Below are 27,234 nucleotides of genomic sequence, written 5' to 3'. Positions count from 1 at the left end.
CTTCCTGGGCCGGGCGGGGGCAACATGGCGGCCAGCGGCGGCACGGCCCTACTTTTGGCGGCCGCGCTCGGCCCTCTCGCCGCCTCGGTCTTCTCCTCGTCGCCCGCGGGCAGCCCCGGCGAGCCGCGGAGCCGTATGCGGGTGCTGAGCGGCTCCAACTGGAGCCTGGTGCTGCAGGGCCAGTGGATGGTGGAGTTGTGAGTAACGGCCACTCGCCCGCCTGGGGTTGGGGTGGTGTGGCATGGGGGGGGCTCAGCCTTTCGGAGCGGCTGTGGGGTCTGGCCTCGTCTCGGCTCTGTGCTGCCCGGCGCGGAGCCGTGGAGGCCTCTGACCGCCTGCGGGCTGCCGCGGCCTGGGGGCGGGCCTGGGGGCTCCTCCTGCCTCGCCGCGCCTCCCGCGCCCGCTGCGAAGTCACCTTGGTAGCCTCGAGCTGGCGGGCGCGCTGTGCGCCGGCCTTTGGGGGCTACTGAAGGGGCCTTTCCTCCGAGTCTGGTCCCGCACGGGTGCGACGTTAGGCAGCGCGCGTCGGGCTGCTCGTGTGGGGCGGGCCTTCACTGAGATTCGCGTGAGCTAGGAGGGCTGAATCGGGCAGGCAGGGCTTAGCAGGAGTGATGTTACGTAAATAACGCGGTGTGCTGTGGCTCTAGTGTTCTTACTCTTTAAGGGTTGTGCGTTATGCTTCGTTAATTTTTCAGTGCTGCCGATGCTTTATCTTTTTGACAGCTGTAGAGGTTCGCTAGTTGTGGGCAGGGCTTGGAGTGCTGCTGGATGACTTCAGTGGTGTCCTGACTTCCCTGGTGGTGTAAAACTTGCTGAAGGGCACATGGTGTCTTGTGCTTGGAGGGGAGTTCGCCTGTTTGCATTTAGAAGGGAAAAAAGGAAGAAACAGTTTAAGCTGTGTATATGTGTGGTAGCTGTGTGTTGTGCAGATATGGAGTGGGCTTTATTGTGGTGTGTGTGCTATTTACTCCTCTGTGGAGGTGTTTTAACAGTTTTGAACAGACTGAGTAGTGAAAGAGGATCTGGCCCACCAACATCTGAACTTGTGCTCCTTCATAAATGCTTCTCCAGCTGCTCAAAGTTTTATTCTTCTTCAATATTGAATTTGAATTATTCTGATCTTTTTAGAGGGAGAGGGACTGTCACTCCTCCGCGGGCTGTGATGCTCTGGATCTCACTGGAGACCTCACAATATCAATGAATGGATGGAGGTGATCCTGAAATGGCTGCTCAGAGGCCCAGGGATACCCACTGTGGCAGCAGGGGACAGGGGATTGCTGGTTTGGTTTTGAGTCATCTTATTTTTATTTTTTGATCCAATATTTGTTTATCGTGTTCTGACATTCAGGCCCTAGTGGGAGTTCTATGAACTTGCCACATTTATGAACTGTGAACACACACTATGAACTTAATACACAGCTCAGTGAATCTTAGGGAGGACATAAACTACTTAAGGTGATTCAGCGCTTTCTTGTATTTCTGAGAAAGTGTTTGAGTAACTACTGGTGCATGCAAGGAAGAAGACAGGAACTGACTGAAATCAGAAGTGGTTGGGATGATGAGCAGTTTAGATTGCTTTGTGTGTCTTTAGGCAATGGAGCAGCATTTCAAGTGAAGTAAATTACCGTTAGGTTTTTTTTTGTGGACTGTGCTTCATGTGGGAAAGGAACTTGGTCCTCCATGCTACTTTCTTTGGCACACTTCTAATGCTTCTACTTCTGAGAAGGATTCTTTGCATCTTATGAGGATGCTAACTTAATGCTGCTGTTTCTGAATGAAGTTTGAGATTCAGAATCAGTTTCTTGTGATTCTTACAGCTGTTCTCATATCAGCAGATTTGCCTGCTGCTGATTTTTATGTAGCTTAGAGCTGGTGGTGTAGACAGGAGTTCTGCACTTTGCTGACTTACTTCTGCACTGCATGGGTCTGTTGGCAAGGCTGCAGCGCTGTTCATCAAACTTCATTCAGTTAGAGAACCTGCTGCTACTTTATTTACTTTTTTTTAATGCAAAAGCTGTCAGGAAAGAAGTTTTTTTGTTTTTTTTTGTTTTTTTTTTTCATTTATGAAAGTAGTGTAGGCTAACTACCATGTGCTGCCACTATTTTTATTTGTTCCTGGTTGTACAAATGGAGAGACGTAAGCCAGAAATAACTTGTATGCAGGATTCGTAGGAGTAATAGGATTCTTCTTCCTTCATCCCTCCTAGCTGAAGTGTGTGTACTTGACTGACTACTTATAAATAATCAGTTATTTGTAGCTGATAAAACGGCAGGCCCTAGAAGCGCTGCTGCATTTGGATGATAATGTTCTGGATAACTTTGTGTTACAATGTCTTTTACGGATACTTCTTGCTTGCTGTTACTATCACAGCATGCAGACCTTTGCTGAAATGATGAAAGTATGATGCTGGAATAAACTGTTGCAAAAAGCTTCATTACTTCTAGTTTGCAGCTGCATGATAATGTTTGGCTAGTGTGAGGAGCTTTTTGTCTTTATTTTTAATGTTGTGTCTGTTGGGGAAATGGAATGCTAATTCCTGGTCTCTGTCCTTGTGTGTGTTACAGGCTGGTGCATTTCGCATTTGTGAACATAGCTCATTCCACACTTGATTGATTTTAATTTAACTTCCTCTTCTTCTTGAAGCAGATAAATGTTAGTAGTCTTTATGCTTCTGATTATAAAGTAACTCCTGTTGATCCTACAGCACTTCATGTGTTTGCCACTGAGAAAATCTCTACTTCAGTTCCCACACAGGATGTAAAATATTTTGGTTCCCTTCAGTGATGTAATAATGCTACGTGATCCTGAAAATGGATGTTACAGTTGTCAGTTTTAATTCTCGCCAAGGCTTTGGGGAGTAATAATCATAGTAGTAAGAAGTAAGCAATAAATCATGTTTTCAAATCTAGCTTATATAGCATACAGCATAGGCCTGTTATTTATTTCCTTGTTGTTTATAGTTAGATATTGTTATACTGCTTAGTAGGTGAAGTTACTACAAGGGGTCAGTGCCCAGTTGTCCTATGGAAGCTACACTTCCAAATGAGCGTGCTGTAAGTCTAGCTGAATGTGTTGCCGTTTGCATGGTTTAATGCTTTTAAACTGCTCAAAAGACTCAATAAAACTTTAGAATTCAATAAATTATTCAACAATTCACCTAGATTCAGAACTCAGTAAGATTGGGGAACTTCGTCGCTTGTAAGAGTATGGTCTCATCTTCTGTCTTTCTAGACTTCTCTTTGTCCTAATAGTAAAAACAAACAAAACCCAAATGCTAGAGCTTCTGTTTGGTTGTGCAGCTTCTGCGGACCTTGACTGAGTTGAGAGGAAGCAACCAAATGATCTGTGAATTCTTGTTCAATAACTGAACGTTGTCTTTGCCACACAGTGGCTGAACAGAAACTGATAAAATGTGAATCTGAAATATCCTTGGTAGCAGATGCTTTACTATTGTCAGAAGGACAAAACTGTACCGAATGATGGAACTTAGTTTGCTGAAATATTGAAGATTTTGCATCCATTTTTCAGGGGTTGTTAGGCATTCTGTTTTCAAGATGAATGCTCTGTCCTTTTGAAAAATAAAGTAAAACCTTGTGAATGGAACATTTGTTTTTTTCATCTGGATTGCACATGGCACTCTTACAGTTCTCTTGTTCTTGAAAGTAGAAAGCTGAATAATTCCAATATATGTGGCCTTGCTTCCCATCTTGTTCTTGAAAGGTTAAAGTGCACTTCATTAGTCTGTAGAATGAGTGGTGGGTGGCACTTCAAACGTTCTTCTAGGGAACCTGATTTCATTGGCTTAGTGTGTATTAGCCCACAATGGTCAGCAGTTGCTTTTCCCTTGATTTGGATATTACTGAAAGAGATGTGCGTGTCAGGTGGCTGAGGGAAATACAGCAAAATGGGAGCTAGCTTTCTAGCTCTGAAATGAAGTCCCCAGAACAGCATCTTAGTGCACTGCCATTCTGGTCAGACAACAGCAGTGCCTGGCTTCTGCTTAGCCCTTGGTTTGGGCTGCATTAAATGGTCTAGATATCCTGCTTGTGTCTCTAAAATAATCTCTTAAGCTTTTGTGAGCTCCTATCCAAGTTCAAACCTAGCACACCAATACCTTTAAAAAATACTGTTGGTCCACAGAAATAGGTTTGTAGAAAGAAGTTGAGTTATTTGGCTCCTCTCAGATGTAATGAATTCTGCAAGAATGTTTGCTAGGGTTTTAGCAATTTGCAGGCTTACTTAACTGTTGTGAAGCATCTGTTCTGGGACTCTGAGGATAGGAAATTCTGTGTACTACTTAGTAGCCCTTGCTGCAGATAAGAAGATGAATGATGCAATGATTTCAATTAGAGTTGTCAATGATAAAACATAATACCGTATATTAACAGTTCGAAATAATGGAGATGGGGAGAGTGCACAGAATATAAAGGAGAGCAGTTGAAGATGTGAAGGAGGAATAGCTAGCCTAAATATGTTGCTTCTATATTCATTAAGCCTTTGGCATGTTTCTGTGTGTAATTTGAAGGGGAAAAATGTGTGTCACTGAGAAGAACAGTAGTTGTGCTGCTTGTCCTCTTTCCCAGCTCACACTGATTCTTGGCAGTCTGCAATTCCTACCAGAGTTCTTTCCTCTTGCTCACTTGCAGCTAGTGTGCTCCCATTAGTCTCTTGAGGAAACAGCGACTGCTTGACTTATGGCATAGTTGAGTAGCTTCCTTCCTCACTTGTTCTTTTTTTTCTGTTAGACTCTAGTGAGGAAGGATGTCTTGGGCTGCAGCATTTCATGATAGGATTTTCATGTGTGAAGGCTGTGGAAACCTGGTTCAAAGGAGAAAGCAATCTCAGGTATAGCAGTTTTACTTTGTAGTAACTTTGTAGTACTCCTTAGCTTAAAAACAGATCTTAGTGATCTTTTTTGGGTGAGTGCTTGAATGGAGAAGGTCTGAGAACTACTGTTCTACATGCTTTTAGGGTGCTTAAGCTTCAATTATTTTAAATGAAGTCTTGCCATGGGACTAATTAGCCATCTGCTTTACTCACCTGTTGAAGGTTTGGGAGAAGCTTGGACCTCTGCTTTCAACTGTGCTTTATTGTTTTACAGTATTTTCTTACTGGACATCTGTATTGTCAGTCAGTTGTATGGTTTTATGACTGATGTGGAGGGCTGAGCACTTATTAAATTCTTGTGTTTCAATGTTACAAAGTCTTTACTTTTTCTAAACATTAGCTTGTTTTAGTGTTCAGAATTTGTTAGGCAAGTGAGAAAACTAGTTGACACAATAAAAATATCTTGTCTATTGTTGCTGGTACCTTTCTATGAGGAGCTGTCTCAACAATTGCGCCTCTGATTTTTATAGTACTTCTGATCTGAAATCAGACTGATAGCATGGTTTATTTTAAACGATGCCTTTCATAGAAGAGAGAGATAAGTTGTATGTTTTGGAGTGGGGAGAAGCTAGAATGAACAGGAGATCTCCATCTTCACTGCTTTGCTGTTTTTTTCTCTTGAAATTCTCCTCGGTTGTTGCAAGCTGTTTTACCTTTATTCACAGCGACCTGAAACTGCCAACACAGCAAAGTGAAGAACAGTATTCATGGTTGCTTCTGTTCAGTGTCCATAGTCACTAACGATGATACTAAACAGGCAATAGTGAATAACAGGCAATAGTGAATAACAGTTTGTCTGAAGATGAGTGAATTGGTCAATTCCCTAGCCAAACAGTTAAGAATGGAAATGATCAGTGCTGTGGCCTGCTACGTTGTGAATCAGGAAATCTAGGTCGAATCTTTCTGTGTTTACTAATTGCCTCCAGTGATATGACTGAATGGCATGCTTATTCAAACAGATTTTACCTCAAGTTGTATTTTATTGCAGCCATCAATGCAGTTGCTGATGTTTGAAAGCCAAGACTTGTTCTTATGTGCCTGTGTAATGAACAAATCACTGCAAGCATGAGCTAATCCAGCTGTTCATAGAGATGGAAATAGATTTTGCTTGTCTTGACTTAAAGAGCTTAACATTCTGCTTCCAGACATTCTTATTCCCTCTGTAGAAAAATTCTAATCCTGTAAGAGGTTGGGATGGGAAGACACCTGGCTGTCTTTGAAACAGTGATTTTAATCAACTTATATCTGTTGCAATGACTCAGACCATTAGATAGGCATTTGCCTTATTTACAGCAGTGAGGTGATGGATGAGGATATTTAAACTGTAAAGCTCTGTGCTGTGTAAGAGGCCAAGTAAGGCCGTAGATGAGGTATCACGGGTATGTACATGCTTGTGATAACAAACTTGACAATGTGTAATTTATAAATAGGAGGTATTGAATCAGATTTCTTTTAAATCACTTTTCAATATGCACCAACCTATGGGAAACTTTCTTTTGTCAATCAACTGTCCGGGTCTTGGCTGTAATTCCAATAGGCTTCAATTTAAGTAGAGAAGACCCGAGTGCTATTTTCTTAGAACACTGGTACGGCCATGGGACACGGTGCAAACAACATGTTAAGAGTTAAACATACCCACTGGTGCAGGAGGGAGAGCTTGAGGAGCAGCAGCCCAAACACCGCTTGTACAGAAGTGCTAATGGTTTCCTTGTCTGTTTGTGGAGTGTACCTGAAGAGGTTCAGGTTGCATTTGCTTTTGTAAATGACCTGTTTTTGTGTCGTTTGAATTGATAGACTATAATAAAGACTAGTTAGCACACACACATGGATCTGCTTTCCTACTGCTCTCTCTTTCTCTATAGTGTGTGTGTGTATATGACTTCTTATATATACATATACGAAAGTATGTATTTCAGGTACACCTTAAGCAGGCTGAAGATTAATAGATGAATTTGACTCATCCAGAGAAGCTGGATTTAAAAAACATTCAAACTTCTGTCTTTAATTTTAGAGCAGCATCGGTAGCGTTATCTGACGTGTGGTTTCTTACCTGTCACTCAAACTATTGTAATAAAATGTAGTCTGTTTCTAAAGTACAGTATCTGTCAAACTATTAATAAAAGCTCTCCACAGGGCAGCAGCTCTGTGTTGAGATTTTTTTTTTCCAGCATCCTTTTAAACAATATTGACAAGCTGTTTCTTGGCACAATTAGATTTATGTACTTTTTTCAGATGTTCTCATAAAAAAAATGCTGTTCACAAAACCCACAATATTAGCTTTAATACTTAAAAATGTACATTGTATTTTACTGTAATAGAAACTTCTGATTTTAACTACTGTTGTTTTAACATCAAAATTACAAGATTTCATTTCCAAAACAATTTTTTTTTTTTTTTAAAGGTTTTTAAACCTACTAATTACTCAGGAAATTTGATTCTATCTCTTCCATGAGAAATTGTTTCAGGGCTTTTTGTTTTGGTTTGGTTTTGGTTTTTTTTTTTTTTTTTTTTTTTTTTGTTTATGTGAAACGTTTTTGGCTTGAGATTAAGCATTCCTGATTAGAAAACCACCAGGCAGCGAGAAGTGCTTCTGTGTGCACTGGACAGCAGTACTGGCAGTCAGACCAAAGGGGTGAGGCAGTCAGAATACTGTGGATATGTGGGCTATTACAGATATTGGACTCAGCCCATGAAGAGATTTCCTCTTTCTGTTAAGAGTGGATGAGAAATGTGGCTGTGTGTATTGAGTACTGTGACAAATAGTGTCTCTAGCCAACTGACTTTGATGTCTTACCTTTTGAAATATTGTGCATATATACATTCTGGCTCCCATTCTATGAGCTGTAGCTCGCAGAAAAACTAGGCGTAGCAAGTATATTTGCCTAATAGGAATATGTAACCAAGCATTGCAAGCTGTGGAAGCTTGACACAGGCTTTGTCAGTCTTGTTAAGACAAAATACATAAAGTTGGCAAATGGGGTTCTATCAAAACGTAAATGTTTTGTGACTTGGACTTTCAAATCAGCCATTCTGTCTCCATATTGATAATATCAGTCAGAATGTCAAACTTGATTTGAATGGTTTTAATGCTCGAATAGTGTAGAAAACTCAACTCTTAAAATGTGTTCTTGTCTTGCTGAAAGTAATCCTAAGGAAAAGCAAAACAGTGCGAACAGTAGACATTTAATGTGAACTTCCTTTAAATCTCTGAAGAGCGCTGTTGAAAAGGGCATGCTCTAATGTATTGAGTAGCAGGCTGAGGCCAGTGTAATTTCTAGCAGTACAGAGGTGTGGGAAATCAATACAAAATGCTGAATTGAATGATACCATTTCAGAGGGCAGCCTGGTTTTAATATAAATTTATTTATAAATGAATATAAATTTATTTTGCTATGTAAATAGAATAAACAATGTCTGGTGATGGTTCTAGATATAAATTTCCTCAAGTTTGAGAAATACTGTTTGTTTTAATGACATTAAAACGAGGGTAGTTTGATGCAAAACCACTTGATTATCTTATTCAATAGACTTGATTATGAAAAACTGCATTTTTTCCTGTGATTGATCTGTTTGTATTTTCTCTATATGGTGAACTAATTTGAATGCGCATGTATGAAGAGATAAAAATATTTTAACCTTTTTTCCCCTGCCTTCTTTAGCTATGCTCCTTGGTGTCCAGCTTGTCAACAGATTGAATTGATATGGGAGAGTTTTGCAAAAGAAAGTGAGCAGATGGATATCACTGTGGGGAAGGTGGATGTCACTCAAGAGCCAGGTACAGTATGTAGACAATTTTTTAAAATAAAAGTAATTAAGTATCAGTATCTGAATGTGCTTTATTTTATTAGAGTACATGGGTTATGGGTTAACAGTTCTGTTGCCTCCTGTGCTTCAGAGCGTAGTACCACCACCACAGTGCGAGCTGGCTTTAATAAGCTTTTAGTGATTTGCTTTATGATGCTGTTTGTTTGTCTTGTTTAATTGTATTAGTGCTTTTAAAGTGCAGCCTTGTTTTTTCCTGTCTTGATGCATGTATGCGAATGCTTACAAAAGCAACTTCCTACCAGTCCACAGAAGCATAAATACAATCTTACTTGTTCCTGCTTTGGTGATTCTTTTCAGAGTTTTGAATGTGTAAACTGTGTTCCGACACACCGACCTCTTGGTGTTAGGCTTGCCTATAGTGTGCATAAAAATTAATAACAGTTCAATAAAGGTGAGTTTGAACAGAAGCAATTTTTACATAAATAAAATTTGTAGCCTATTTCTGCTTCTTCACATAAAGTAGTGCTTACTCTGGAGTTAAGACTGTGAGTGAGGATCCATTATAATCCCATCTTCTAATTGTCTCCCAATTGGAGGTTCTTTGCTTAGGTGTTACTCAAGTTTTGGGATTTCTGTCTTGATTATGACATTTCACTGTGATCAACTTAGAATTGCACTCCTAAAGTGAGACTTTGACAATAAAATATTTGGGATTTGAAGACATTAGTCTTCCCAGTACAGAATTGAATGCTTATGGTGTGAACTGGAGGGACTGTGTATTTGAAGTTTTCTTTGGGTCTGAATTTATCTGACTTTTGAGTGATGCAAAGTACTAAAGGTCTTAGGTGTGACTTTTAACTAGAAGTTCCTCAAATATTTGAATTTCTAGTAGTGCTCAGAGTCTTGTTCTCCGAAGGTGTTTGATTTCTGTGAGTCAAAGAATTGGCAAAAATGATGCATTCGTGCCAGCGTGTGCCTAATATACCTGCAATAGCCCATTCAGCACAGAGTATGAAGGCTGTAGATACTCAAATTAGAAAGCAAAGATTTATTACAGATTTGACCTCTTTGTGGTGATGATGTTTTGGAGGTATGCAAGTTCCTTTGGAGCCTTTCTGAAGTAACTGAGGTATTTTTACTGTAGTCTTGTGCTTCAGTCTTTCTTTTAGTTCTTGTGCTTAAGTGCCCAATCTCCTGTTTTTCACTTGCCCAGAGAAAGTAGTTGGAAATACGTAAAGTAAGGGAAAAAACACTAGGTGTCTGTAGATTTGCGTAAAATAACATTTCAGAACTCTGAAGGGCAAAGTAACCATTCATGGCGCTTAATTACAGTTGCTACAGGAAGAAGCAATGCTTAATGGATTTACAACATGTTTCGGTCACTTGACGTACCGATCTCAAAGTACTTAGTCCTCCCTTGTCACTTCTATTGAAACACTTGGTATTTTAAGAACAAATAATGGACGTGCTTCTGGATTTCAGAGTTCTCTGTAGTGCCTTTAAGTTCTCAATCTCAACATTTATCACCACTCCTCTTAAAACAAGATGTTTTGGATTTTCCGTATCACAGAATCACCAAGGTTGGAAAAGACCTTCAAGATCATCCAGTCCAACCATCCACCCATTACCAATGGTTCTCATTGAACCATGTCCCTCAACACAATGTCCAAATGTTCTTTGAACACCTCCATGGTCGGTGACTCCACCGCCTCCCTGGGCAGCCCATTCCAGTGCTGAGCACTCTTTCAGAAAAGTAGTATTTCCTAACACCCAGCCCGGGTCAGAACATCATAGAAGGAGATCAGGTTGGTCAAGCAGGACCTGCCCTTTGTGAACCCATGCTGGTTAGGCCTGATCCCCCAGTTGTCCCACATGTGCCATGTGATCTCCCTCAAGACAATCTGCTCCATAAGCTTCCCTGGCACTGAAGTCAGGCTAGCAGGCCTGTACACAGGTCCTCCTTACGACCCTTTTTGTAGATGGGAGTCATGCTGGCAAGCGTCCAGTCTTCAGGGACCTCATCAGTCATTAAGGAGCACTGATAAATGATGGAAAGTGGCACGGCTGTCACCTCTGCCAGTTCCCTCAGCACTCTTGGGTGAATCTCATGTGGCCCGATGGACTTGTGACAGTCCAGTTGGAGTAATAGATGTCTGACTGTGTCCTCCTGAGCCGTGTGTGGGTTTAGTCTGCCCCCACCATCAAGACTACCAGGTCAGGGCGTGGAGTACCCTTAGGATAACTGGTCTGACCTTTAAAGACAGATGTAAAGAAGGCATTCAGAACATCTCCCTTTTCCGTATCTTCAGTGGTCACATTCCCAGCCTCATCCAGTAAAGAATGGAGATTCTCCTTAGTCTCTTCTTACTGTTGCTGAATTCGTAGAAGAGTTTCCTGTTCCTTTTTACCCCAGCGGCCAGGTTGAGTTCAAGCTGGGCTTTTGCCTTTCTGATTTTCTCTCTATGCGTCTTAACAACTTCTCTGTACTCTTTCTGAGTTGCCTGTTCCTTCTTGCACGGGAGGTCAATTCTGTTTTTCTCCTGGAGCCTCAAGAATAGCTCCCTATTCATCCACGCCGGTCTTCTTCCCCACCGGCTCGTTTTGTGGCTTAAGGGGACAGTGAACTCCTGTGCCTTTAAGACTTCCTTCTTAAAGAGCGACCAGCCATCTTGGACCCCTTTACTCTCTAACACTGGATCCCGGGGGACTTCCCCTAATAGTCTTCTGAGCAATTCAGAATCTGCCCTCCAGAAATCCAAGGTAGCAGTTTTGCTGCTCCCCCTCCTGACTCCACCAAGAATCGAAAACTCTACCATTTCATGATTGTTCTGTCCAAGACAACACCCAACCTCCACATCTCCACCAGACCTTCTCAGGTCTCTAGCAAGGCAGCTCTCATTGGCTCTCTCACCAGCTGTGAGAAAGTTATCCTCTATACACTCCATAAACCTCCTAGACTGCTTCTTCTGCACTGTGTTGTATTTTCCAGCATATGTTGCGGAAGTTGAAGTCCCCCATGAGGGCAAGGGCTGGCGATCACACAGCTTCTGCCAGCTGCCTGTAGAACTCCTCATTTGTCTCTTCATCCTGGTTCTGCGGTCTATAACATGTGCCCACCAGGATGTCTCCCTTCCCCTGATCTTTACCCATAGGAATTCAACCTTATCATCCCCAGACACAAGCTCAGTAACATCAATGCACTCTCTAATATAGAGAGCCATGCTGCCACCCATCCTTTCTTCTCTATCCTTCCTGAAGAGTCTGTAGCCAGCCATTGCAGCACTCCAGTCATGGGAGTGGTCCCACCATGTTTCCGTAATGGCAACTAGGTCATCACTTGCCTGCCATACAATGGCTTCCAACTCTTCTTGTTTGCTGTCCGTGCTGCATGTGCATGCATTGGTGTAGATGCACTTCAGCTGAGCCCCTTACTTCACCTCTAATCCCATTACTGCTCCCCCAGGCTCATCTCTAGTGGGCTTGGTTTTATCTCTTTCCCCCTTCATATCTAGTTTAAAGCCCTTTCTACAAGTCCCACAAGCTCCTGGGCAAGGATCTGTTTCCCTGTTTGAGACAGGTGATACCCAGTGGCAGACCTGATGCCAGTTGCTGAGTAGACTGCCCCATGATCAAAGAACCCCAAATTTTTGCGTTTGCGCTAGCCTCTCAGCTGTGTGTTTATAGGGTGGGTTTTTCTGGTCGTCTCAGTGTCCTTCCCTGCTACTGTAGGAGCACAGACAAATACTACTTGTATGCCTGCTCCATGAGCTACCATCCCCGGTCCCCTAAAATCATTTTTTATATATGTCCTCAGCCTGCTGTCAGTGATCTCATCACTGCCAGCCAGAACTGTCAATAAAGGATATTAATCAGAGGGGCAGATCGGACACTACCATTCCATACCTGATCTTCTTGGAATACTTGCTTGTTGAAAGCAGTGGTATTTTTCAGATAGCTTCTGTATCCTCTGTATTTTTTTGAGAGTGGTGAATACCAAAGCTGTTAGGTTTTTTTTTCCTGTTCCTATTTTTCTGCTGACAACATGATGGCATATGTTGGTTTTAGATTTGTAAGTACATGCTTAACTTTATTTCCAGTTAAAACTATTAGCCAGTTAAAGTTTGTATTAGGCATGTGCCAAAACAATTTGCAGTGTGTTCTTAGCTCGCTGAAGCTGACTTTAAGGAGGTGTATTAAATATGCAAAAAAATCTTCCAAGTGAAGTTTTAGGATGCTTCAGTACATTTTGGCGACAGACTTTGGTTTATTTACTTCATTGCTCATTGTGAGACCATTGGTACTTGCTCAGGGATAGGTTACAGATAAGAGGGATTTAAGCTAACTATTTCATTTGCCTGGATAGTCCTCATTAGAATATCAGAGTTTTTCAGTATTCCCTTAACTTTCTCTGCTCTTAAGCTTGTTAAGGTCTTCATAGCTTTCTGCTTCGGTTTTTCTTGTGCTGCTCTGCTTTCTGCTTGACTAATTCTACTCTTATGCTTGCATTTTTGTTTATTTTATCTTTCCTTCTGCTGCCAGGGCTTGAAACTGTTTTATAAGATTTCCCACCATCCTGCCCCCCACAGCAATAAAAGATGAGTGCTGAAAAATTGAGGTGAAGATGCCTTTCTCTCTTGGAACATTAAAGAAGCTTGTGCTTGGTTTGATTTTAATTTTTTTTTTTTTTTTTTCCTGTTCTATAGAGGGGTTTACAGTGAAAGAATAATTAGTAATGAAATTTTAAAATACCTGAATTAGTTCAGTCTGGTTCCCCTTTGTTTCTATAGGCAGGTATTCTTGCTGAAATACCTTTCCATTGCCAACTTCCTGGTGTAGGAAGCTAATTAATGACTCAGATCCTTAGAAGATAGTTCAGAACTTTACAAAAGGAGAAGTTACAGAAGTGATTTGTCATGTCTGCCTTACAATGTAACTTTGTATGAATGGCTGAAGGTATTCAGCCCTTACTAAAGAAAGTTAAACTGTTTACCTATGGATTGATAACCATTGAAGTCTGTTTTTTTTTTTTTTTTTTTTTTTTTTTTTTTAAATAGATGGCATCAGTATATCTTATTTCTTGCTCTGCAGTCTTTAAGTTGGTAGTTATGAGTATTACAGTTTTTTAGGCAAGTTCTTCCTCCATCTTGTGGCCTTTCCTAGTTGTCAGGCAGCGGTAGTGTCACGTGGCTCCCACACTCGTCAGTCTTGGAAGCAGAGAGCAGCTGGTGTCTTCACTTGACAACTGTCCTTAGTTGTGCATTACAGAAAGCCTGCTTACCAGATGTTTGGGAGCTTTGTTTCACAGCTGACTCTTGCAATGAGTCTATAGACTGGGAGATTTCCATTGGTGTACCAAACGCTGCGGTGATGCTGGGTGCACTTGCACCTATAACTCTGTAGCATTACTGAACACAAGGTCAGAGAACTCCAAACTTTTTCCCCTCACAGCTGATTTTTGGTGATTCAGGGAATCGTTTTGATCATTTGGAGAATTTGTCCTCCAAGTTGTGTTACATTGTGACTGTTAACTTGTAAATTAGTGCAATGCCTGCTTTCAGTGTGGGTATTACTTCCAGCCAGCCCTATGGATCCCTGCTTCAACCTCTCTTTGTCTGTGCTTCCATGCCTTATGTTTGCCCAAAATGCTGTTATGAGCCACCCTTCTGAATGATATGAAAATTTACTCTCATGGCCAAACATATTTTACGGAACGGAATGTTGAAACATCCCAAGCTTTATTATCAGTATGTTAGCATAGCACTTGTATTTACCTATGCAGGAATAACATATGGGAAGGAGGGATAAGAACCTAGAAATACCCAAAATATTGTCTTGCTACAGTTGTGTTTGTGAGATAAATTGTCCTCCTACGGATACCAGCACAAATTGTGAAGGTTGTGCAGCATACGAGGGTTGTTTTGAAGAAACAAACAAGCAAATGAGATTACTTTATTTAATGACTTAAGTACAGGCAGTCTTAAATGCACAGCTCTAAATCATTTAAAATCAACTGGAGCATGAAATAAAATCCAGGCCAGAGTTAGAAAGGCACTGTAGTCATTGTTACAATCATTAGTGGCTCAATTTTCTAGTGGTCATCTGGATGAGGCTGTACACAGACATAAGCGCTTGGGATCCTGAAATAGAAGTGCATTTTTTTTTTTTTTTTGTGACTCTTTTTCCTTTTGATTGGAAGGTTGCATTGCTGGTCTGTCTGGTCAAAAACAGCGTGCACATAGTCATTAGTGAATTTCATGAAGAGAAATCTTGTAGCAAACATTCCTTGAGGTAAATATTTTACTTGATTTGGCAACAGTATTTATTATTTGTTAGTTTGTAGCAGTTCTGAAGATTAAACTGTAAACTTGTTTTTAGAAAGCAGTGGTAAAAGCTATGCAGTCAGCTTTCTAGTGTGCAAATACAGATCTGTAGGTGTTTATAGGTGAGTCAGAATGCTGGGGAATTTTCAGTTTTACACAACTGTTTATGTTTTCTCTTCATTTGTAGGATTGAGTGGTCGTTTCTTTATCACAACACTTCCTACAATTTACCAGTAAGTATCATACTGAAAAAAATGTCTGTTTCAATGCATGGTCTCTTTTCTGTCCCGTTTGTACAATTGTATGGGAGATGTAATGGCTGACTGGATTACATAATTTTTTTGAGGTTTTTTTAAAGAACACTTCTCATTATCGCAGTGCATTTACAGAATATCAAATGTGTTGTTAACTTACAGTGGAAGGTTTTTCTTGCAAACAATTTTATACCTAAATAAGTGATGCTTTTTCAGTCTGAAAGCATTGTTTAATAACTTACAAGAACTGATGCCAGTTGGCATTTATTGCCATCTAGAAACCTGATTATCTGTAAGAGAAACACTTGACCTTACAGAAGTGCATCACTTTCAGTTTCTCATTTGAATAATTGACAGCCTAGGCTTCATGTAAAATAGTACAGAAATTTTTTATTAATCATGTAGTACTGCTTCTGTTACTACTGAATTCTTAATCTGATGACTTGGTGCCACTACGTTGCAGTTGTGTCCCTCTGGCCTCGTTTTACACTGTAATGCTGAAATATAGGTGTCAATGAAAGAGTATTGTTTTTCAGTTTCACTTCCATTTGTTGTTTATAGCTTTAATTACATTAACAGAGTCCTCATTGGGGGATTTCTTTAACTTATGTGGCTTTAATAAATCCCGTTGCAACGAATACTGATGGAAACAAAACACAAAAGCTGGTTTTTGTGTCTCTTCAGTAAAGGATTACATCTTATAAATAGTGAGCCCTTTAAATCATGATCCTGAGCCGTACATGTACATATTTTCCATATGTATTGATAGATAGAATTTTTTAATTCTGATAAGTGTGTAAAAATTGGTTTGTTTCTTCATATGTTTTGTATTCATCTTAGAGTGAATATGATAGCAATTTCAATAGACAGCAGAAACTAATTCTGGTGGAAAAACTGCAACTATCTATCAGATAAGTTTTGAAACACTGAAAATATGTAGGTGTTGAGCTTCCTGGACAAGTCAAATCACTGTATGTAGATTTTGTTGGTTTTTTTTGGGGGGTGGAGGGAGGGAGCATAGGAATAGATTGTATTTTTGCCATAGAGCTAAAGCGATGTTTGTCAACGTGTATTTATGATTTTCAGTGCAAATGATGGAGTATTTCGCAGATACCGAGGCTCACGGACGTTGGAAGATCTTCAAAGTTACATTCTAGAGAAAAAATGGGAAGCTGTGGAGCCTGTAGCAGGATGGAAGTCTCCATCTTCTATAATGTAATACTTTGTTTTTATTAACAGATGTTATAGCTCAGTATTCATTAAGGGTGCGATGTTGACAGCTGAAAGACAAAAAGCCTTTATTCCCTAGATGTGTAGGCTTTGCAGAAGCAGTCTGTATCAACAGCCTCCTTTTGCAGCTTCTCACCTTCAAGTGAAGTTTTTTTGTGTGTTTGATTTTGTTCATGCCTGCTGAGGTTTGTTTGTATATCTCTGAAAATGTGTTAAAGGAGGAAAAAAGTACAGCCACTGAGCACTACGTAAGTGCCAGTTCTATCTCCAAAGTACTGAAATCAAATGCATGTTTATACGAACGATTACCTGATTTCCGGCTGCTTGTGGCAGAAGCATTTAGCTGTAACCTTTTCTTATGTATTTGTTTGAAAGGAAGTCTTGTGTCTTTCTTTAGAGTAGGAGACAGCATAGTGCTTACACAGTGTCTGTTATTGCTGGGGTTAGTATCTGGTATTGCTGGGATTGCCTTTGAAATCGCATGGACTGCTTGCATGTTGTAAAAGGTGGAACAGAGGTATGACTGCACTGCATTTCATTTTGACTAAAACTGTTATCTATAAACTCAAATGAAAAATCCAGTGGGTATACAATGTTTAGTAATAGGGTGAGGAGCTACAGAGCTGCATGCTGCTGAGTGGGGAAAAGATGCTCAAAGCTGAACTGTGGGAGCTTTTTTGTGATTAAATTTGAATGCTGTCTCAAATCATTGTTTCAGTGCTTTGTACTGAGCCAACTTAAATGAATAATAATATAGGGAAAACATGATTTGCGTTCATTTCCTTCTGATAGTTATCAGAAGTCCATAGGAAGAATATTTTTTCTGGCTTGTGGGCAGTTTTTCATGTATCTTAACTCCTATTTGTCCTAGAACCTTTTCTTCCCTTTTCATTGTGTTTCAGGATGCATGGTATGGCAGGACTATTTCATCTCTCTGGGTGCATCAGGGTAAGTAACTATGTGGTAATATATTCCATACCACCTACGTGCTTAAAATAATATTCTGTTTAGAAGTCAAAATGTAGTTGGATGTTTCTTGTATCATTTTATGAGACTGAAATTTTCCTTATGCTTAAAATGTAGTGGATGTGTAGTATCTTTGTGCTAGAAGTTTTGCAGTGCCAACAGGCCCTGTGCCAAAAAGTGGCAGTTAGAGTATAAAGGTTATCATCAATACTGAAAATGTTCACTCTGCATCTGTATTTCAAACTACCAACAAGATTCACATTAAAAAAAGAAAAGCTTGGACAGTAGAAAAATGATCAAGAGAGAAACAATTTACACTGGAGTATGTTTTGAACTTATGACACTTATTTTGAGGTGCTTCATTTGTAAGATGTTTTTCCCTGCAGTACACAAATACTGAAGATTTTCAGATCTTTCCAATTTTGGCCAGGAAACATGCTCTTTCTCACCGTCATCAAGTGTGGCTGAGATTGAAAGACTATCTGGAGCAAAAGTCTTGCTGTTGTAATATCTGGTACAAAAAATAAGTGTAGTAGGGAGTTCATGTAGAATTTGCAACACTTCCAGTAAGCGTTTATCTCAGGATCAAATAAAACTTTCCGTTAGGTTTCCTGGGCAAGCTATCTTCTAATTCTTTCTTTCATTGGATAACAATAACTTTTTATAGCCTTCTGTTTTTTCCTCTTTTGTGTAATGTTGTCCTTGCCTAGTTTCCTTCCTGAAAGATTAAATATTCTGACAAGGAACTTTGTCTGATTTGCTTTATACTCAGATGGATATTTCAGCTGTCCATTTCCTTACTCATTTTTCTGTGCTGTCCTTGCATAGCTTTAGTAAATATTGGTTGCTCTTGTATTAAGGAGAAGAGAGAGATGAATTTTGGACTTTGGAATATTGAAGGTTCTGTAAATGTTTGTGGTTTGTTTCCTAATGGATGTACTCTTGGAACAGATATGATGTTATAATTGACTTCCTATTGGACTGTTCGGTTTGATATGGTGCTTAGTTCAAGCAGATGAATATGTAAGTTTGTATAACAGTTCAATTTCAAAGAAATCTTCATGTTGCGGTCTGATTTTTCTCTTTTAAAAACAAAAAAAAAAAAAAAAAGAAACTATTTACTTTGTATCTGTGTAGAATAGATGGCTCTTAAGAGCTAGAGAGTTTCAGTAAGAGAGAAATTGCTCTATTTTACTTAGCAAATTAATTCCCAAGATGAAGTGTGTTTTGATCCTTGCAACAGTGTCCACCACTCTGCTTCCCAGGTGTAATTATGAGGATAAAGCTCTGTATGGAGTCTTTTGCTTGGCAATGGGCTTGGGAAGTGGATATAAGATAACACCTGCTTTGAATCTGACATCGATGCTTTTTTGGTTTCGAAATGTTTAACTTCTGAAGTACCTTTGTTTAAAATGCCTTCGTTGGTGTTCTCTGACAGTCACGTGTACAGGTTTATGCCACAGGTACATCTGACCTGTTAATCTCACTTAAGTACTTCCAGAAAATAGAGAACCCGAGAATGCTATAATACATTACTCTATGCTCTGAATATATCTCCTACATGTACCTGTAGTACGACTCCATGTGCCTATCTGCAGTAAAATTAACATGAAAATTCAGTAGAACAAAAGGGAGACTTAATTGTGTGCTTAACTGTCCTACTAGACTTTTTTTTTAAAGAAGGGCTGGGGTTTGTGTGCAAAAAGCTTGGTGTGTATACATAAATACTGTTGTGTAGGGTCTTAATTAGATGCTGATTTATGTAATGGTTTCAGCAGAATAAATTGCATGCAGTGTTTGGTATGAAGTTAATAAGTACCTTCTCATTTCCAGCAAATTCATAGCTACCTCACGGACACTCTTGGAATTCATGTTTGGATTTCTTACGCAATCTTCATCTTGGCCACCTTACTGATTGGCCTGATCCTGGGTTTGGTAAGGAAATGTATTGCTTTCTTAGTTACATAGAAATCTTAGTCTGTTGTAACTCGGAAGGGGGGTGGGGTTGGGGAAGGGCAGTGGGACCAAAAACTGTGCTTTAAGTTATAATGCAGTACCTGGTCCTAAATTGCTTTTCAGTTGGTATACAACTAAAATCCTGAAGTATTTAGTACTGCTGATTGCCCTGCTAGTTTTGCTGCCTACTTCAGGTAAAGATTAGGGCTGTTCACTCAGATAATTTGGCTTATTTATGAAACTTATGCTTAAGTTTATATCTGCTTAGTCTGTATACCAAACCAATGACTTAAGTTGTTCTTTCATGCTAAAGACCTCAGGATTGCATGTGTGTGGTCAGAATGACAATGTAAAGTCTCTGACTCCTTAAGTCGGGCTTTTATAGAGGGATTTTTTTGTTAGCTGAAATAGGAGTCTATTTGTGAGAGTTAGCAACACAAGTATGCTGCTGTATTGTTACTCAAAATGAAAGGACAAAAATCTGAAAGGCTTTGAAGACTTAGGGGGTTTTAATTTAGTGACTTCAAAATAGGGTAAGTGATGTTGTGGTTACAGATCACTCTTCAGTAAGCAGACTACATTCTCTTCTGTGATCTTCTGCTTTAAGTCTTAATCAGTGGACGTCTTATTAGCAGAACGAATGCACTGATATATGAATCTTCAAAACACTGGGAAGGTTATTTAAAGAAAGCTTTATGTTAAAGTTCAGAGCTGTGTCCTGAACCCTGGGGGTTCCCTTAGTGGGGAAAACACTCAAAGTTGCTTTACCTGTGTGTTTGAAATGACTTTCTTTTGTAATACTTGAGCACTGTGACTCTCTAATCTCAACATTAAATGAGAAAGTGAGCTGGAAAAGGAGATATAGCTGGGAACAAGAGTTTTGTACAAATCAGTGGTTTGGTGCAAACCCTGCAACTGGCAAACCGGGGGTGAGCCTAAGGGTTCTTAACTAGCTGCTAAATTGCTGTTCAGTGCAGTTGTTTTGGGTACTTGGATCTCTGCCCTTCAGTCCAAATTCTGATGAAATAAAGAGAAGTTGTGTAATGAACACTTATAAACTGTTCTTTCAATGCAGGTGCATATGTTTAGGCAAAAACACTTTTTAAATATATGCAGTACTTGTATGTTTTTTAACTGTATGATTAAAACAGCTGCATCTTTCTAGATTCTACTTTATCAAAGAAAAGAACACAAATCAAGGCAACTAGAAGCAAATGGCTGTGTTGAATTTTTTAAATTGTTTTTCTATTTACCTAAAACCCAAACAAAAGCACAAGAAAAGCCTCCACTCCACAAAAGAAAAGCCCATACTGTAAAATAAACCAAACAAACAATGACCCAACTCCCAAACTGAAAAAAGTTGAAAAAAATGTACACTTAATATTGCAACCTCTTCTAACACCTTTTGTGATTGAAATGTAGTTCCAACACTGCATCATTTGTTTCTTTTATTTCCTTTGTGCTATTCTTAATGTATGGTGATGAGAGAAAGATCTTCCTTAGTCTGCTGTGGAAAACAATCAAAGCACTGATCTAACAAAATCGTAAGACAGAATCGAATGTGAAGGATTAAAGTACTTTTTGTATACTGGGGAGGCAGTGGGTCAGAACTGCATAACGTGCCAAAGAACAGAAAATCTTGGCCAAGAAGATTTCTGGAGTACGAAATACAGCAAAAATCTTTAACTGGTTCTTGAGCATCTCTTCTGAAGGTGCTAAGCATTTCAATTCTGAATAAATTCAGGGAGGTAGGAGGCAGAAGCTATGAAATGGAAAACAATGTTCGTTCATATACAGAGCTTGTACTTTTTCCCCCAGATTCTTAATTAAGCTGCCTTCAGGCAGCTCTTGCCTTGAGCCAGTTAATGCAACTTTCTCGATTTTATTTTATCTAAAAGGATGAAAAGTAAGATAGGCATTTCCTCGCTATAGCTATGAAGACGACTAGAAAAAATACGTAGAGACATTATTTGTCCAGGACTTTCTGACCACTGCATTCTTTGTTTCCTGTAACACTTTCAGAAGGGAAATCTGCTGATTTTCTTGCACATTGAGCTTGAAGTTGAATGAGACAGTAATGTTACTTTCCATTTTAAAAGCCAAAGCAGTTAACATGTATTGTATAAACTAAGTGTTAAGCACTCAGTGTAGATCCAGGCAGGGGTGGATATGCACTGTGTATTCTTTCTGAAGTTGTTCTTGAGATCTTGTGAAATTCAATTGACATTTTTTAGCCTAATGAAAAAATCCAGACTTGTTGAGTGGATTATCATATCGGTGATGGTGGTAAAGCCCATCATTTAGCGCTTGTTCTCTGAGCAGCATCTTGCTGTTCAGCAGGTTTTTGCACATTTCCAGTTACAGAAAAGCACTCCTCTGAGTACTAAAATTGCATGCTGTTAAGAATACTTTGCTATTCAAATTATAGCACACTAATCTTTTTTGTCAAGTTCCCTTTTTAAGAGCTCCTGCCAGTGAAGATGGTCTGAAGTGAAAGTATATTGAAAGTCTCTGAAGTAGAAAAAAGAAATGAATTCAGAATCAGTGCAGTAATAAGGTGGTGGAAGATGAGTAACGATGTATCCCAAGTCACACTATTGCTTCTCATCACCAGCTTGCTAATTATATTTTTGCATCAGGTACAAATAAAATAGTGTAGGGGCTGCTGGAATGAAACACGTGTTTGTTAACCAAGGCTTCTTTTCTCCACCCAGATGCTGGTTTTGATTTCAGACTACCTTTGTCCATCAAAGTCAAATTACAGAAATGAAATATCTGGTAAGAACTCCTAAGTGGGTGGGATGCTGTAGTTTTAAATGTATGCTTGTAGGAGGGAGGGTGGTGTGTTGTCAAGCACTTAAATCTCAGCCAGTAAATCCACGTGTGCACTGTAATCACCCAGTGGCAAGAATTTGTATGTCTGAAATATTAATAAAAGCATTTACTTAGAGGAAAGTTAAGCAAACAACAACAAAAAAATCCAACACTACTAACAAACAGCAGTATTTATTTCTTACAGAACTGACAAGTGGCTAGAGGCTTTCAAAATTACTATTTCTTATATAAATATACTGGGTTTTATTATTTTGTGTAGCTGCATCTTTGCTAGATCTGTTGCTTAAATATAAAAGTGATTTGGTTTGGTAGGATACTTCCATGTCCTATTTTCTACTCTCTATTGTCTTAGGAACATTCTAGATCTATACAATTCTCTATCTGTATTGTGGAAAGAAGGGCAAAGAAGGAAGGAGAATCAAGTAAACCTAGATACTGCAGTAAATAAACTGACAGTTGAGGAACTTGCACTGCAATTTATCATTAGCCATACATCAGACTTTGTTACAGTATTGAGTCTTTGAGGGTCCCTGTATGAGCTATATGAGGAAATTTAGCCTCCTGCTGATTAGATGTCTTTTTTTAAACCCCTCACCATATGTAAAACTAAATTTCCCTCTGAAATTTTAACGATACTCATGAATCTTAGAGGAAATAATATGTGGTGTGGGGTGTTGCATCTATTTCAAATAAAAAGGAAGGGTACATCTTGCTGATGCCCATTGGGAGGGCTTCTGACCAGCATTCTGCTCCATAGGGAGTGGGAGGCAAAAGCTTGCACACGAAACAGAGCCTGTTGTCAAGATCGTATGTCTGTGAAGTTCTAGAACTGCTTGTGGCACAGCTGTGCTATCAAATGGTGTCAAAAATGAACTGTAATTGAAAGTCTATTTTGTAACTACGTACGTCTGTGTTTGCTGTGTTAGATGATGCACCTGTGACACTTGTAGTAAGACTTTAGACAAATTTAGAATTCTTCAATATGCAAAATTACTCTTTTCAGAATCACTGTATTGATAGAAAAAGTGTACTGCTGCAGTCTGCTATCCAGCTGGCTTACTGACCCAGCAGCAGTGTTACCTGACGGAGCTGACCGGTATCACGTTCTCACTGATCTGTTTAGTAATGGTCTCTTTTCGAGGAGCCAAGCAACCTGTCCTGTCTTTAGTTTGTAACTTGGTGGAACCGTTTGAAGGTGCTCTGGCTGATTTGCAAGTAAAACAAATGATCATGGAAGAGAAAGACTATGGAAGGTTTATTTGAAAGAATTGAAAAATAAGGGGAAAAATAGTACTATGCGAAAGTTTTCAGCGAAGTTCATGAATATTTTGGAGCTGTAATACATTGTAATGTACCAGATGTGTTTTACATATTTAATGGTGTATCTTCAAAAGACATTGTTCTGAATATCAGTCTAACTTCATATTGAACTCTTTTGTTTAGAAGTAATTACAAAGGAGAATGCAGAGAATGCAGTGTTAGAAGAGCCAGAGGAGGCCACAGAGCTTTCTGCAGATGATGCGGAAGGGGCTGCAGAGGTAAAAGATATCTCAGAAGAAGATGCTCCAAATTCAAGTGTTGATGACTCTGAAGAGGACTTGGCACTTGGGAAAGAATCAGGTGAAGAAGAAGAAATGGAAGACTTGAATGAGCAGCCTTCAGCTGATTCAGAGACTGAAAGCTCAGTAAGGCAGCGTCGAAGTCAGGTGGCTGATCATGGATTGTAGTTTCTGGGGCGAATTTTATACACTTGGACCAAAGAAGTATCAGACCCTGGGTCTGAAGCTGAAGCTTACACTTGATTTATCACTTGTGTTTACGGAAAACCTCTGCTCTCTCAGCAGGCTTTTCTTTTTCTTTTAAACTAGTAATTATTCACTGAATTTGTTTTATAAGCATAAATGCTGTGTATTGTATAACTTCAGCCATGACAATCAAAGTGAGCGTTATGACGTTTTTGAAGACTTCTAAGGGAAAAGGGGGTGTGATGGAGTCTCAGCACTGACCTAAATAAGGCAAAGACTTTGAATTCTTAAGTAGCTTGGCAGGCCAGTGACTATTCTGTCTGAATGCTAATTTTTTTCCAAAAGGCACACAAGCACCAGATCAGCGATAGAGCAGTGGAAGAAGGTACCTTACCAGTCTTCTGTTTAAAGACATTGTATACAGAGGATTTATTCTTATTGCTTTCAACTGAAGCACCTTTCTATCTTTTTTAATGTTTGTTTTGAAATTGTATCATGCAGTGTGCTTTGCTTTGTGCCCTGGTTTTTGTAGCCCCAAATTTTTCAGGCTGTGGTAATTCAGAGGCTTGCTGCACAGCTTAGGCTTGTCAGCTGTTTTGGGTTTATTTTGACCCAAGAAGTTTGAGTAATCAAAAGCTTCAGGCCCCATGGAGAATGACAGCTAGATGCTAAAAATATCTTTTATAATTAAGAGTTTTAAAAGAAATTATTTTGGTCAGGGAAAACTTCTGCCAAAGCATGACTCTTTGGAGATTGTAGCAAGAAGTACTCATTTGGCAGCCATTGAGTTGTGTATTTCCTCCCAGTGCTGGCTTGACACCTGCAGTGCAGTTCTGCTGTTTCCAGCCCAGAATGGTTTCGGCAGAGCTGAAACTGCTGTAGTAATATTATTTGAGGGGGCACTTAAGGGTTCACCTTTGTCACTTTTCTACTTTGTTACTAGATTCAGCGCATTAGGAAAAGGGATGGGCAGGGTGAAAAGCAAGAAGCTTTTGGTTTTGCTACTTTTGTCAAAGTAAATATGTATCAAACTGTATAAAGTAAGAAATGCTTTGCTATGTAGACAGCATCAGGTATGTTAGGCAAACTAATTCATTAATGATTTGTATTTTCCTCCCTTGGTTGACTTGGTTAATGACTTCTTAGGTAAAGACTATTTACAGTGAGATCGTGAATGTTCCTGATTTGACATATGATCACATGTGTATAAGATGTATCTTAAGATTAACTTTTTTATATTGCATAAAACTTGCTAATGTGCATGAATTTCATCTAGAATAAAGAGTAATCAGATGAAATTATTTCTCTTACTAGAAGAGAAGTTGCAAGTGCAAAATACTAGTTTCCTTTGAGACTGATATTATTAGGGCCAATTTGTCTTGAAATTTGATTTTTAATGCTCATAGAGAGCGTATTCACTCAACTTTACAAAGAAAGCTGAGCTTAACTATTGCATATTGTGTCTTGGAACCATATAGAAGAAAGTTTAAATTTTTCTTTATTCAGCTGTAACAGATAAAATTACTCTGCATCTATTAAATATGATTTTTTTATGGAGAGCTGAGTTGAGTTAAATCTCATTCTACGATAGTAGAGATAGCTAAACATGCTTTCACATATGTGAAGGCAATACAGTTGCACTATGATGAGAGCAGTTGGTTTGTGTTATCTGTGTATTCTTCCATGTAATTAAGAAGCTGTAAATCTCACAGGCAGCAGGACTCCATGTCAGTTGAGATGTATTTAATTTTTTTATAAAAAGCTCAAACTAAGCATGTATTTGCAAAACTTAAAGCTTTTGTGGCTGCTGTAGAGGGAAAAACTGTGCATGTAAGAGCACAGAGCACAGTTCTGTAGTTTCTAGGACATATTTGCCTTTTTGATTATTTAAAATGAGAATGAGACAAGCGGGGACCGGTGTTCCATGGACTTGTGCAAGACAAGAATGGATGTATCCTTTCAGTCATGGGTCCAGAGCTGCTGTACAGTGGGGAATATGGAAGAAGTGTATCCAGCGTAGGTTGAGGACTGTGATGCCTTTCTGTACTGAAGAGAATTTTGAGCTGTGTAGAGCATTGTGATGTTTGTAATGTGCCAGACAGAATGCGTAAGTATTGCGCTTTATTCAGTTTCCTTCTACTTTTTTAACAATGTAGAGGCAGTCATCTAAATTCCTCTCTGGCTGTTTAAAGATGCTCCAAACTTTGAAAAATTCAGAACATCCTTATTCCTCCCAGTGGCTTTGTCTTACACTGCTGAGAATATGAAGTATTAAAAAAGTATTGAATGATGCTGTGTCTTGCGTGTGCTCAGGATTAGGTATTTGGGCTTTCTGAATGTTTATATGACTAAGATGTTCTCATGAGTGTTGTATTCCAATATGGTGTCCTTGAGTTTCTTTTTAACAACAAACAAAAACCCCACAGAAATGGCACCTTGCAGATGCAGGGTTTCTGAGATGATGTGAGAAAGATCAGAAGCTGTTGTTTGATGGTCTGGAGTCTTTATTTACAGTTCTTATTTTTGCATACCTCTGTTATATTTTAAATGAAGTTCATGTTTTCCATCATAATGAACCAAGCTACAGGATCACTGATGTGAAGGGATTAAGTAAGCAGGCAGCAAGTGACAGCAGTACATCTATTCACAGATGTGAATAGATGTGAATCTGGGAGTCACAAGTAGGAAGCTTCTAAGGCTTCTCAAACAACATAACCTGCATGCTGCCGGTCCTGTGTTTTTTATGAATAAAATGGGAAGTATGCTTACTTGGGTTGGACTGTATTTGACATGTACAGCAGTGTCTTGTTCCAGAGACAAGTTGTGTGTAAGTGGTTGTGCAGCAGTTGCTTTTCTAAAATCTAATCTCCAACTTGGTTTAACATTTGCAGGAAAGTATTGTAGCATGGTACTGCAGATGCTGAGTTGTAATATTGTGTCTGGCAAACAACTAAGAAATAGCATGCTCTGTAAAGGTCTTTCTGTTAAGCCTGAATGTAGCCACTCTGTATGCAGTAAGAGTGCAGTCAGTTGTCAGTGTATATTCCTGAGTCAGTTGCTTTCCACTAAGACACGTGTTAATTGAATCATACAAATATTGTATTTATCAGATATTACAGTAGTATTTGATCATTATGTTTCCTTTAAAGTCAGTGTGAACATCTTGTGCAAGATGAGTGTTCTGTCATCTGTCCTCTGTTAAGATTGATGTTTGTGTGGTTTTTTTTTTTTTAATGGAAGTTCCTGCAATCTCAACATAGACAAAATGTCCGTGG

At 39.3% G+C, this 27,234-nt stretch overlaps 1 protein-coding gene and 1 long non-coding RNA gene across 2 annotated transcripts in view; one reads left to right on the top strand and one right to left on the bottom strand.

The window, feature by feature from the left end:
- LOC122166288 overlaps positions 1 to 500 on the bottom strand; it is a 35,052-nt gene extending 34,552 nt beyond the window's left edge. The window contains exon 1 of the long non-coding RNA XR_006170760.1: positions 416 to 500. This is a non-coding gene — a long non-coding RNA (uncharacterized LOC122166288). The remainder of the gene's footprint in view (positions 1 to 415) is intronic.
- Positions 25 to 26,250, top strand: TMX4 (thioredoxin related transmembrane protein 4). Its single transcript, XM_042829935.1, has 8 exons — positions 25 to 197; positions 8,548 to 8,663; positions 15,161 to 15,206; positions 16,314 to 16,442; positions 17,360 to 17,405; positions 19,257 to 19,358; positions 22,094 to 22,157; positions 23,658 to 26,250. The coding sequence occupies exons 1-8, from the start codon at positions 25 to 27 to the stop codon at positions 23,939 to 23,941; spliced, it is 960 nt and encodes a 319-aa protein (XP_042685869.1). The 3' UTR covers positions 23,942 to 26,250.
- The last annotated feature ends 984 nt before the right edge of the window (positions 26,251 to 27,234 follow it).

This window comes from Centrocercus urophasianus, unplaced genomic scaffold (genome assembly GCF_019232065.1).
Source record: "Centrocercus urophasianus isolate 14NV4802_14NV808 unplaced genomic scaffold, USGS_Curo_1.0 seq_10, whole genome shotgun sequence".
Taxonomy (NCBI): Eukaryota; Metazoa; Chordata; class Aves; order Galliformes; family Phasianidae; genus Centrocercus; species Centrocercus urophasianus.
The sequence above is the reverse complement of the archived record's forward strand: the minus strand, read 5'-3'. Positions and strand labels throughout refer to the sequence as shown.

Coding starts and splice junctions, on each gene's coding strand:
- TMX4 (XM_042829935.1), top strand. CDS start 25: ATGGCGGCCAGCGGCGGCACGGCCCTACTTTTGGCGGCCGCGCTCGGC. Junction 17,406..19,256: donor ATCTCTCTGGGTGCATCAGG/GTAAGTAACTAT, acceptor TCTCATTTCCAG/CAAATTCATAGCTACCTCAC. Junction 22,158..23,657: donor TTACAGAAATGAAATATCTG/GTAAGAACTCCT, acceptor TCTTTTGTTTAG/AAGTAATTACAAAGGAGAAT.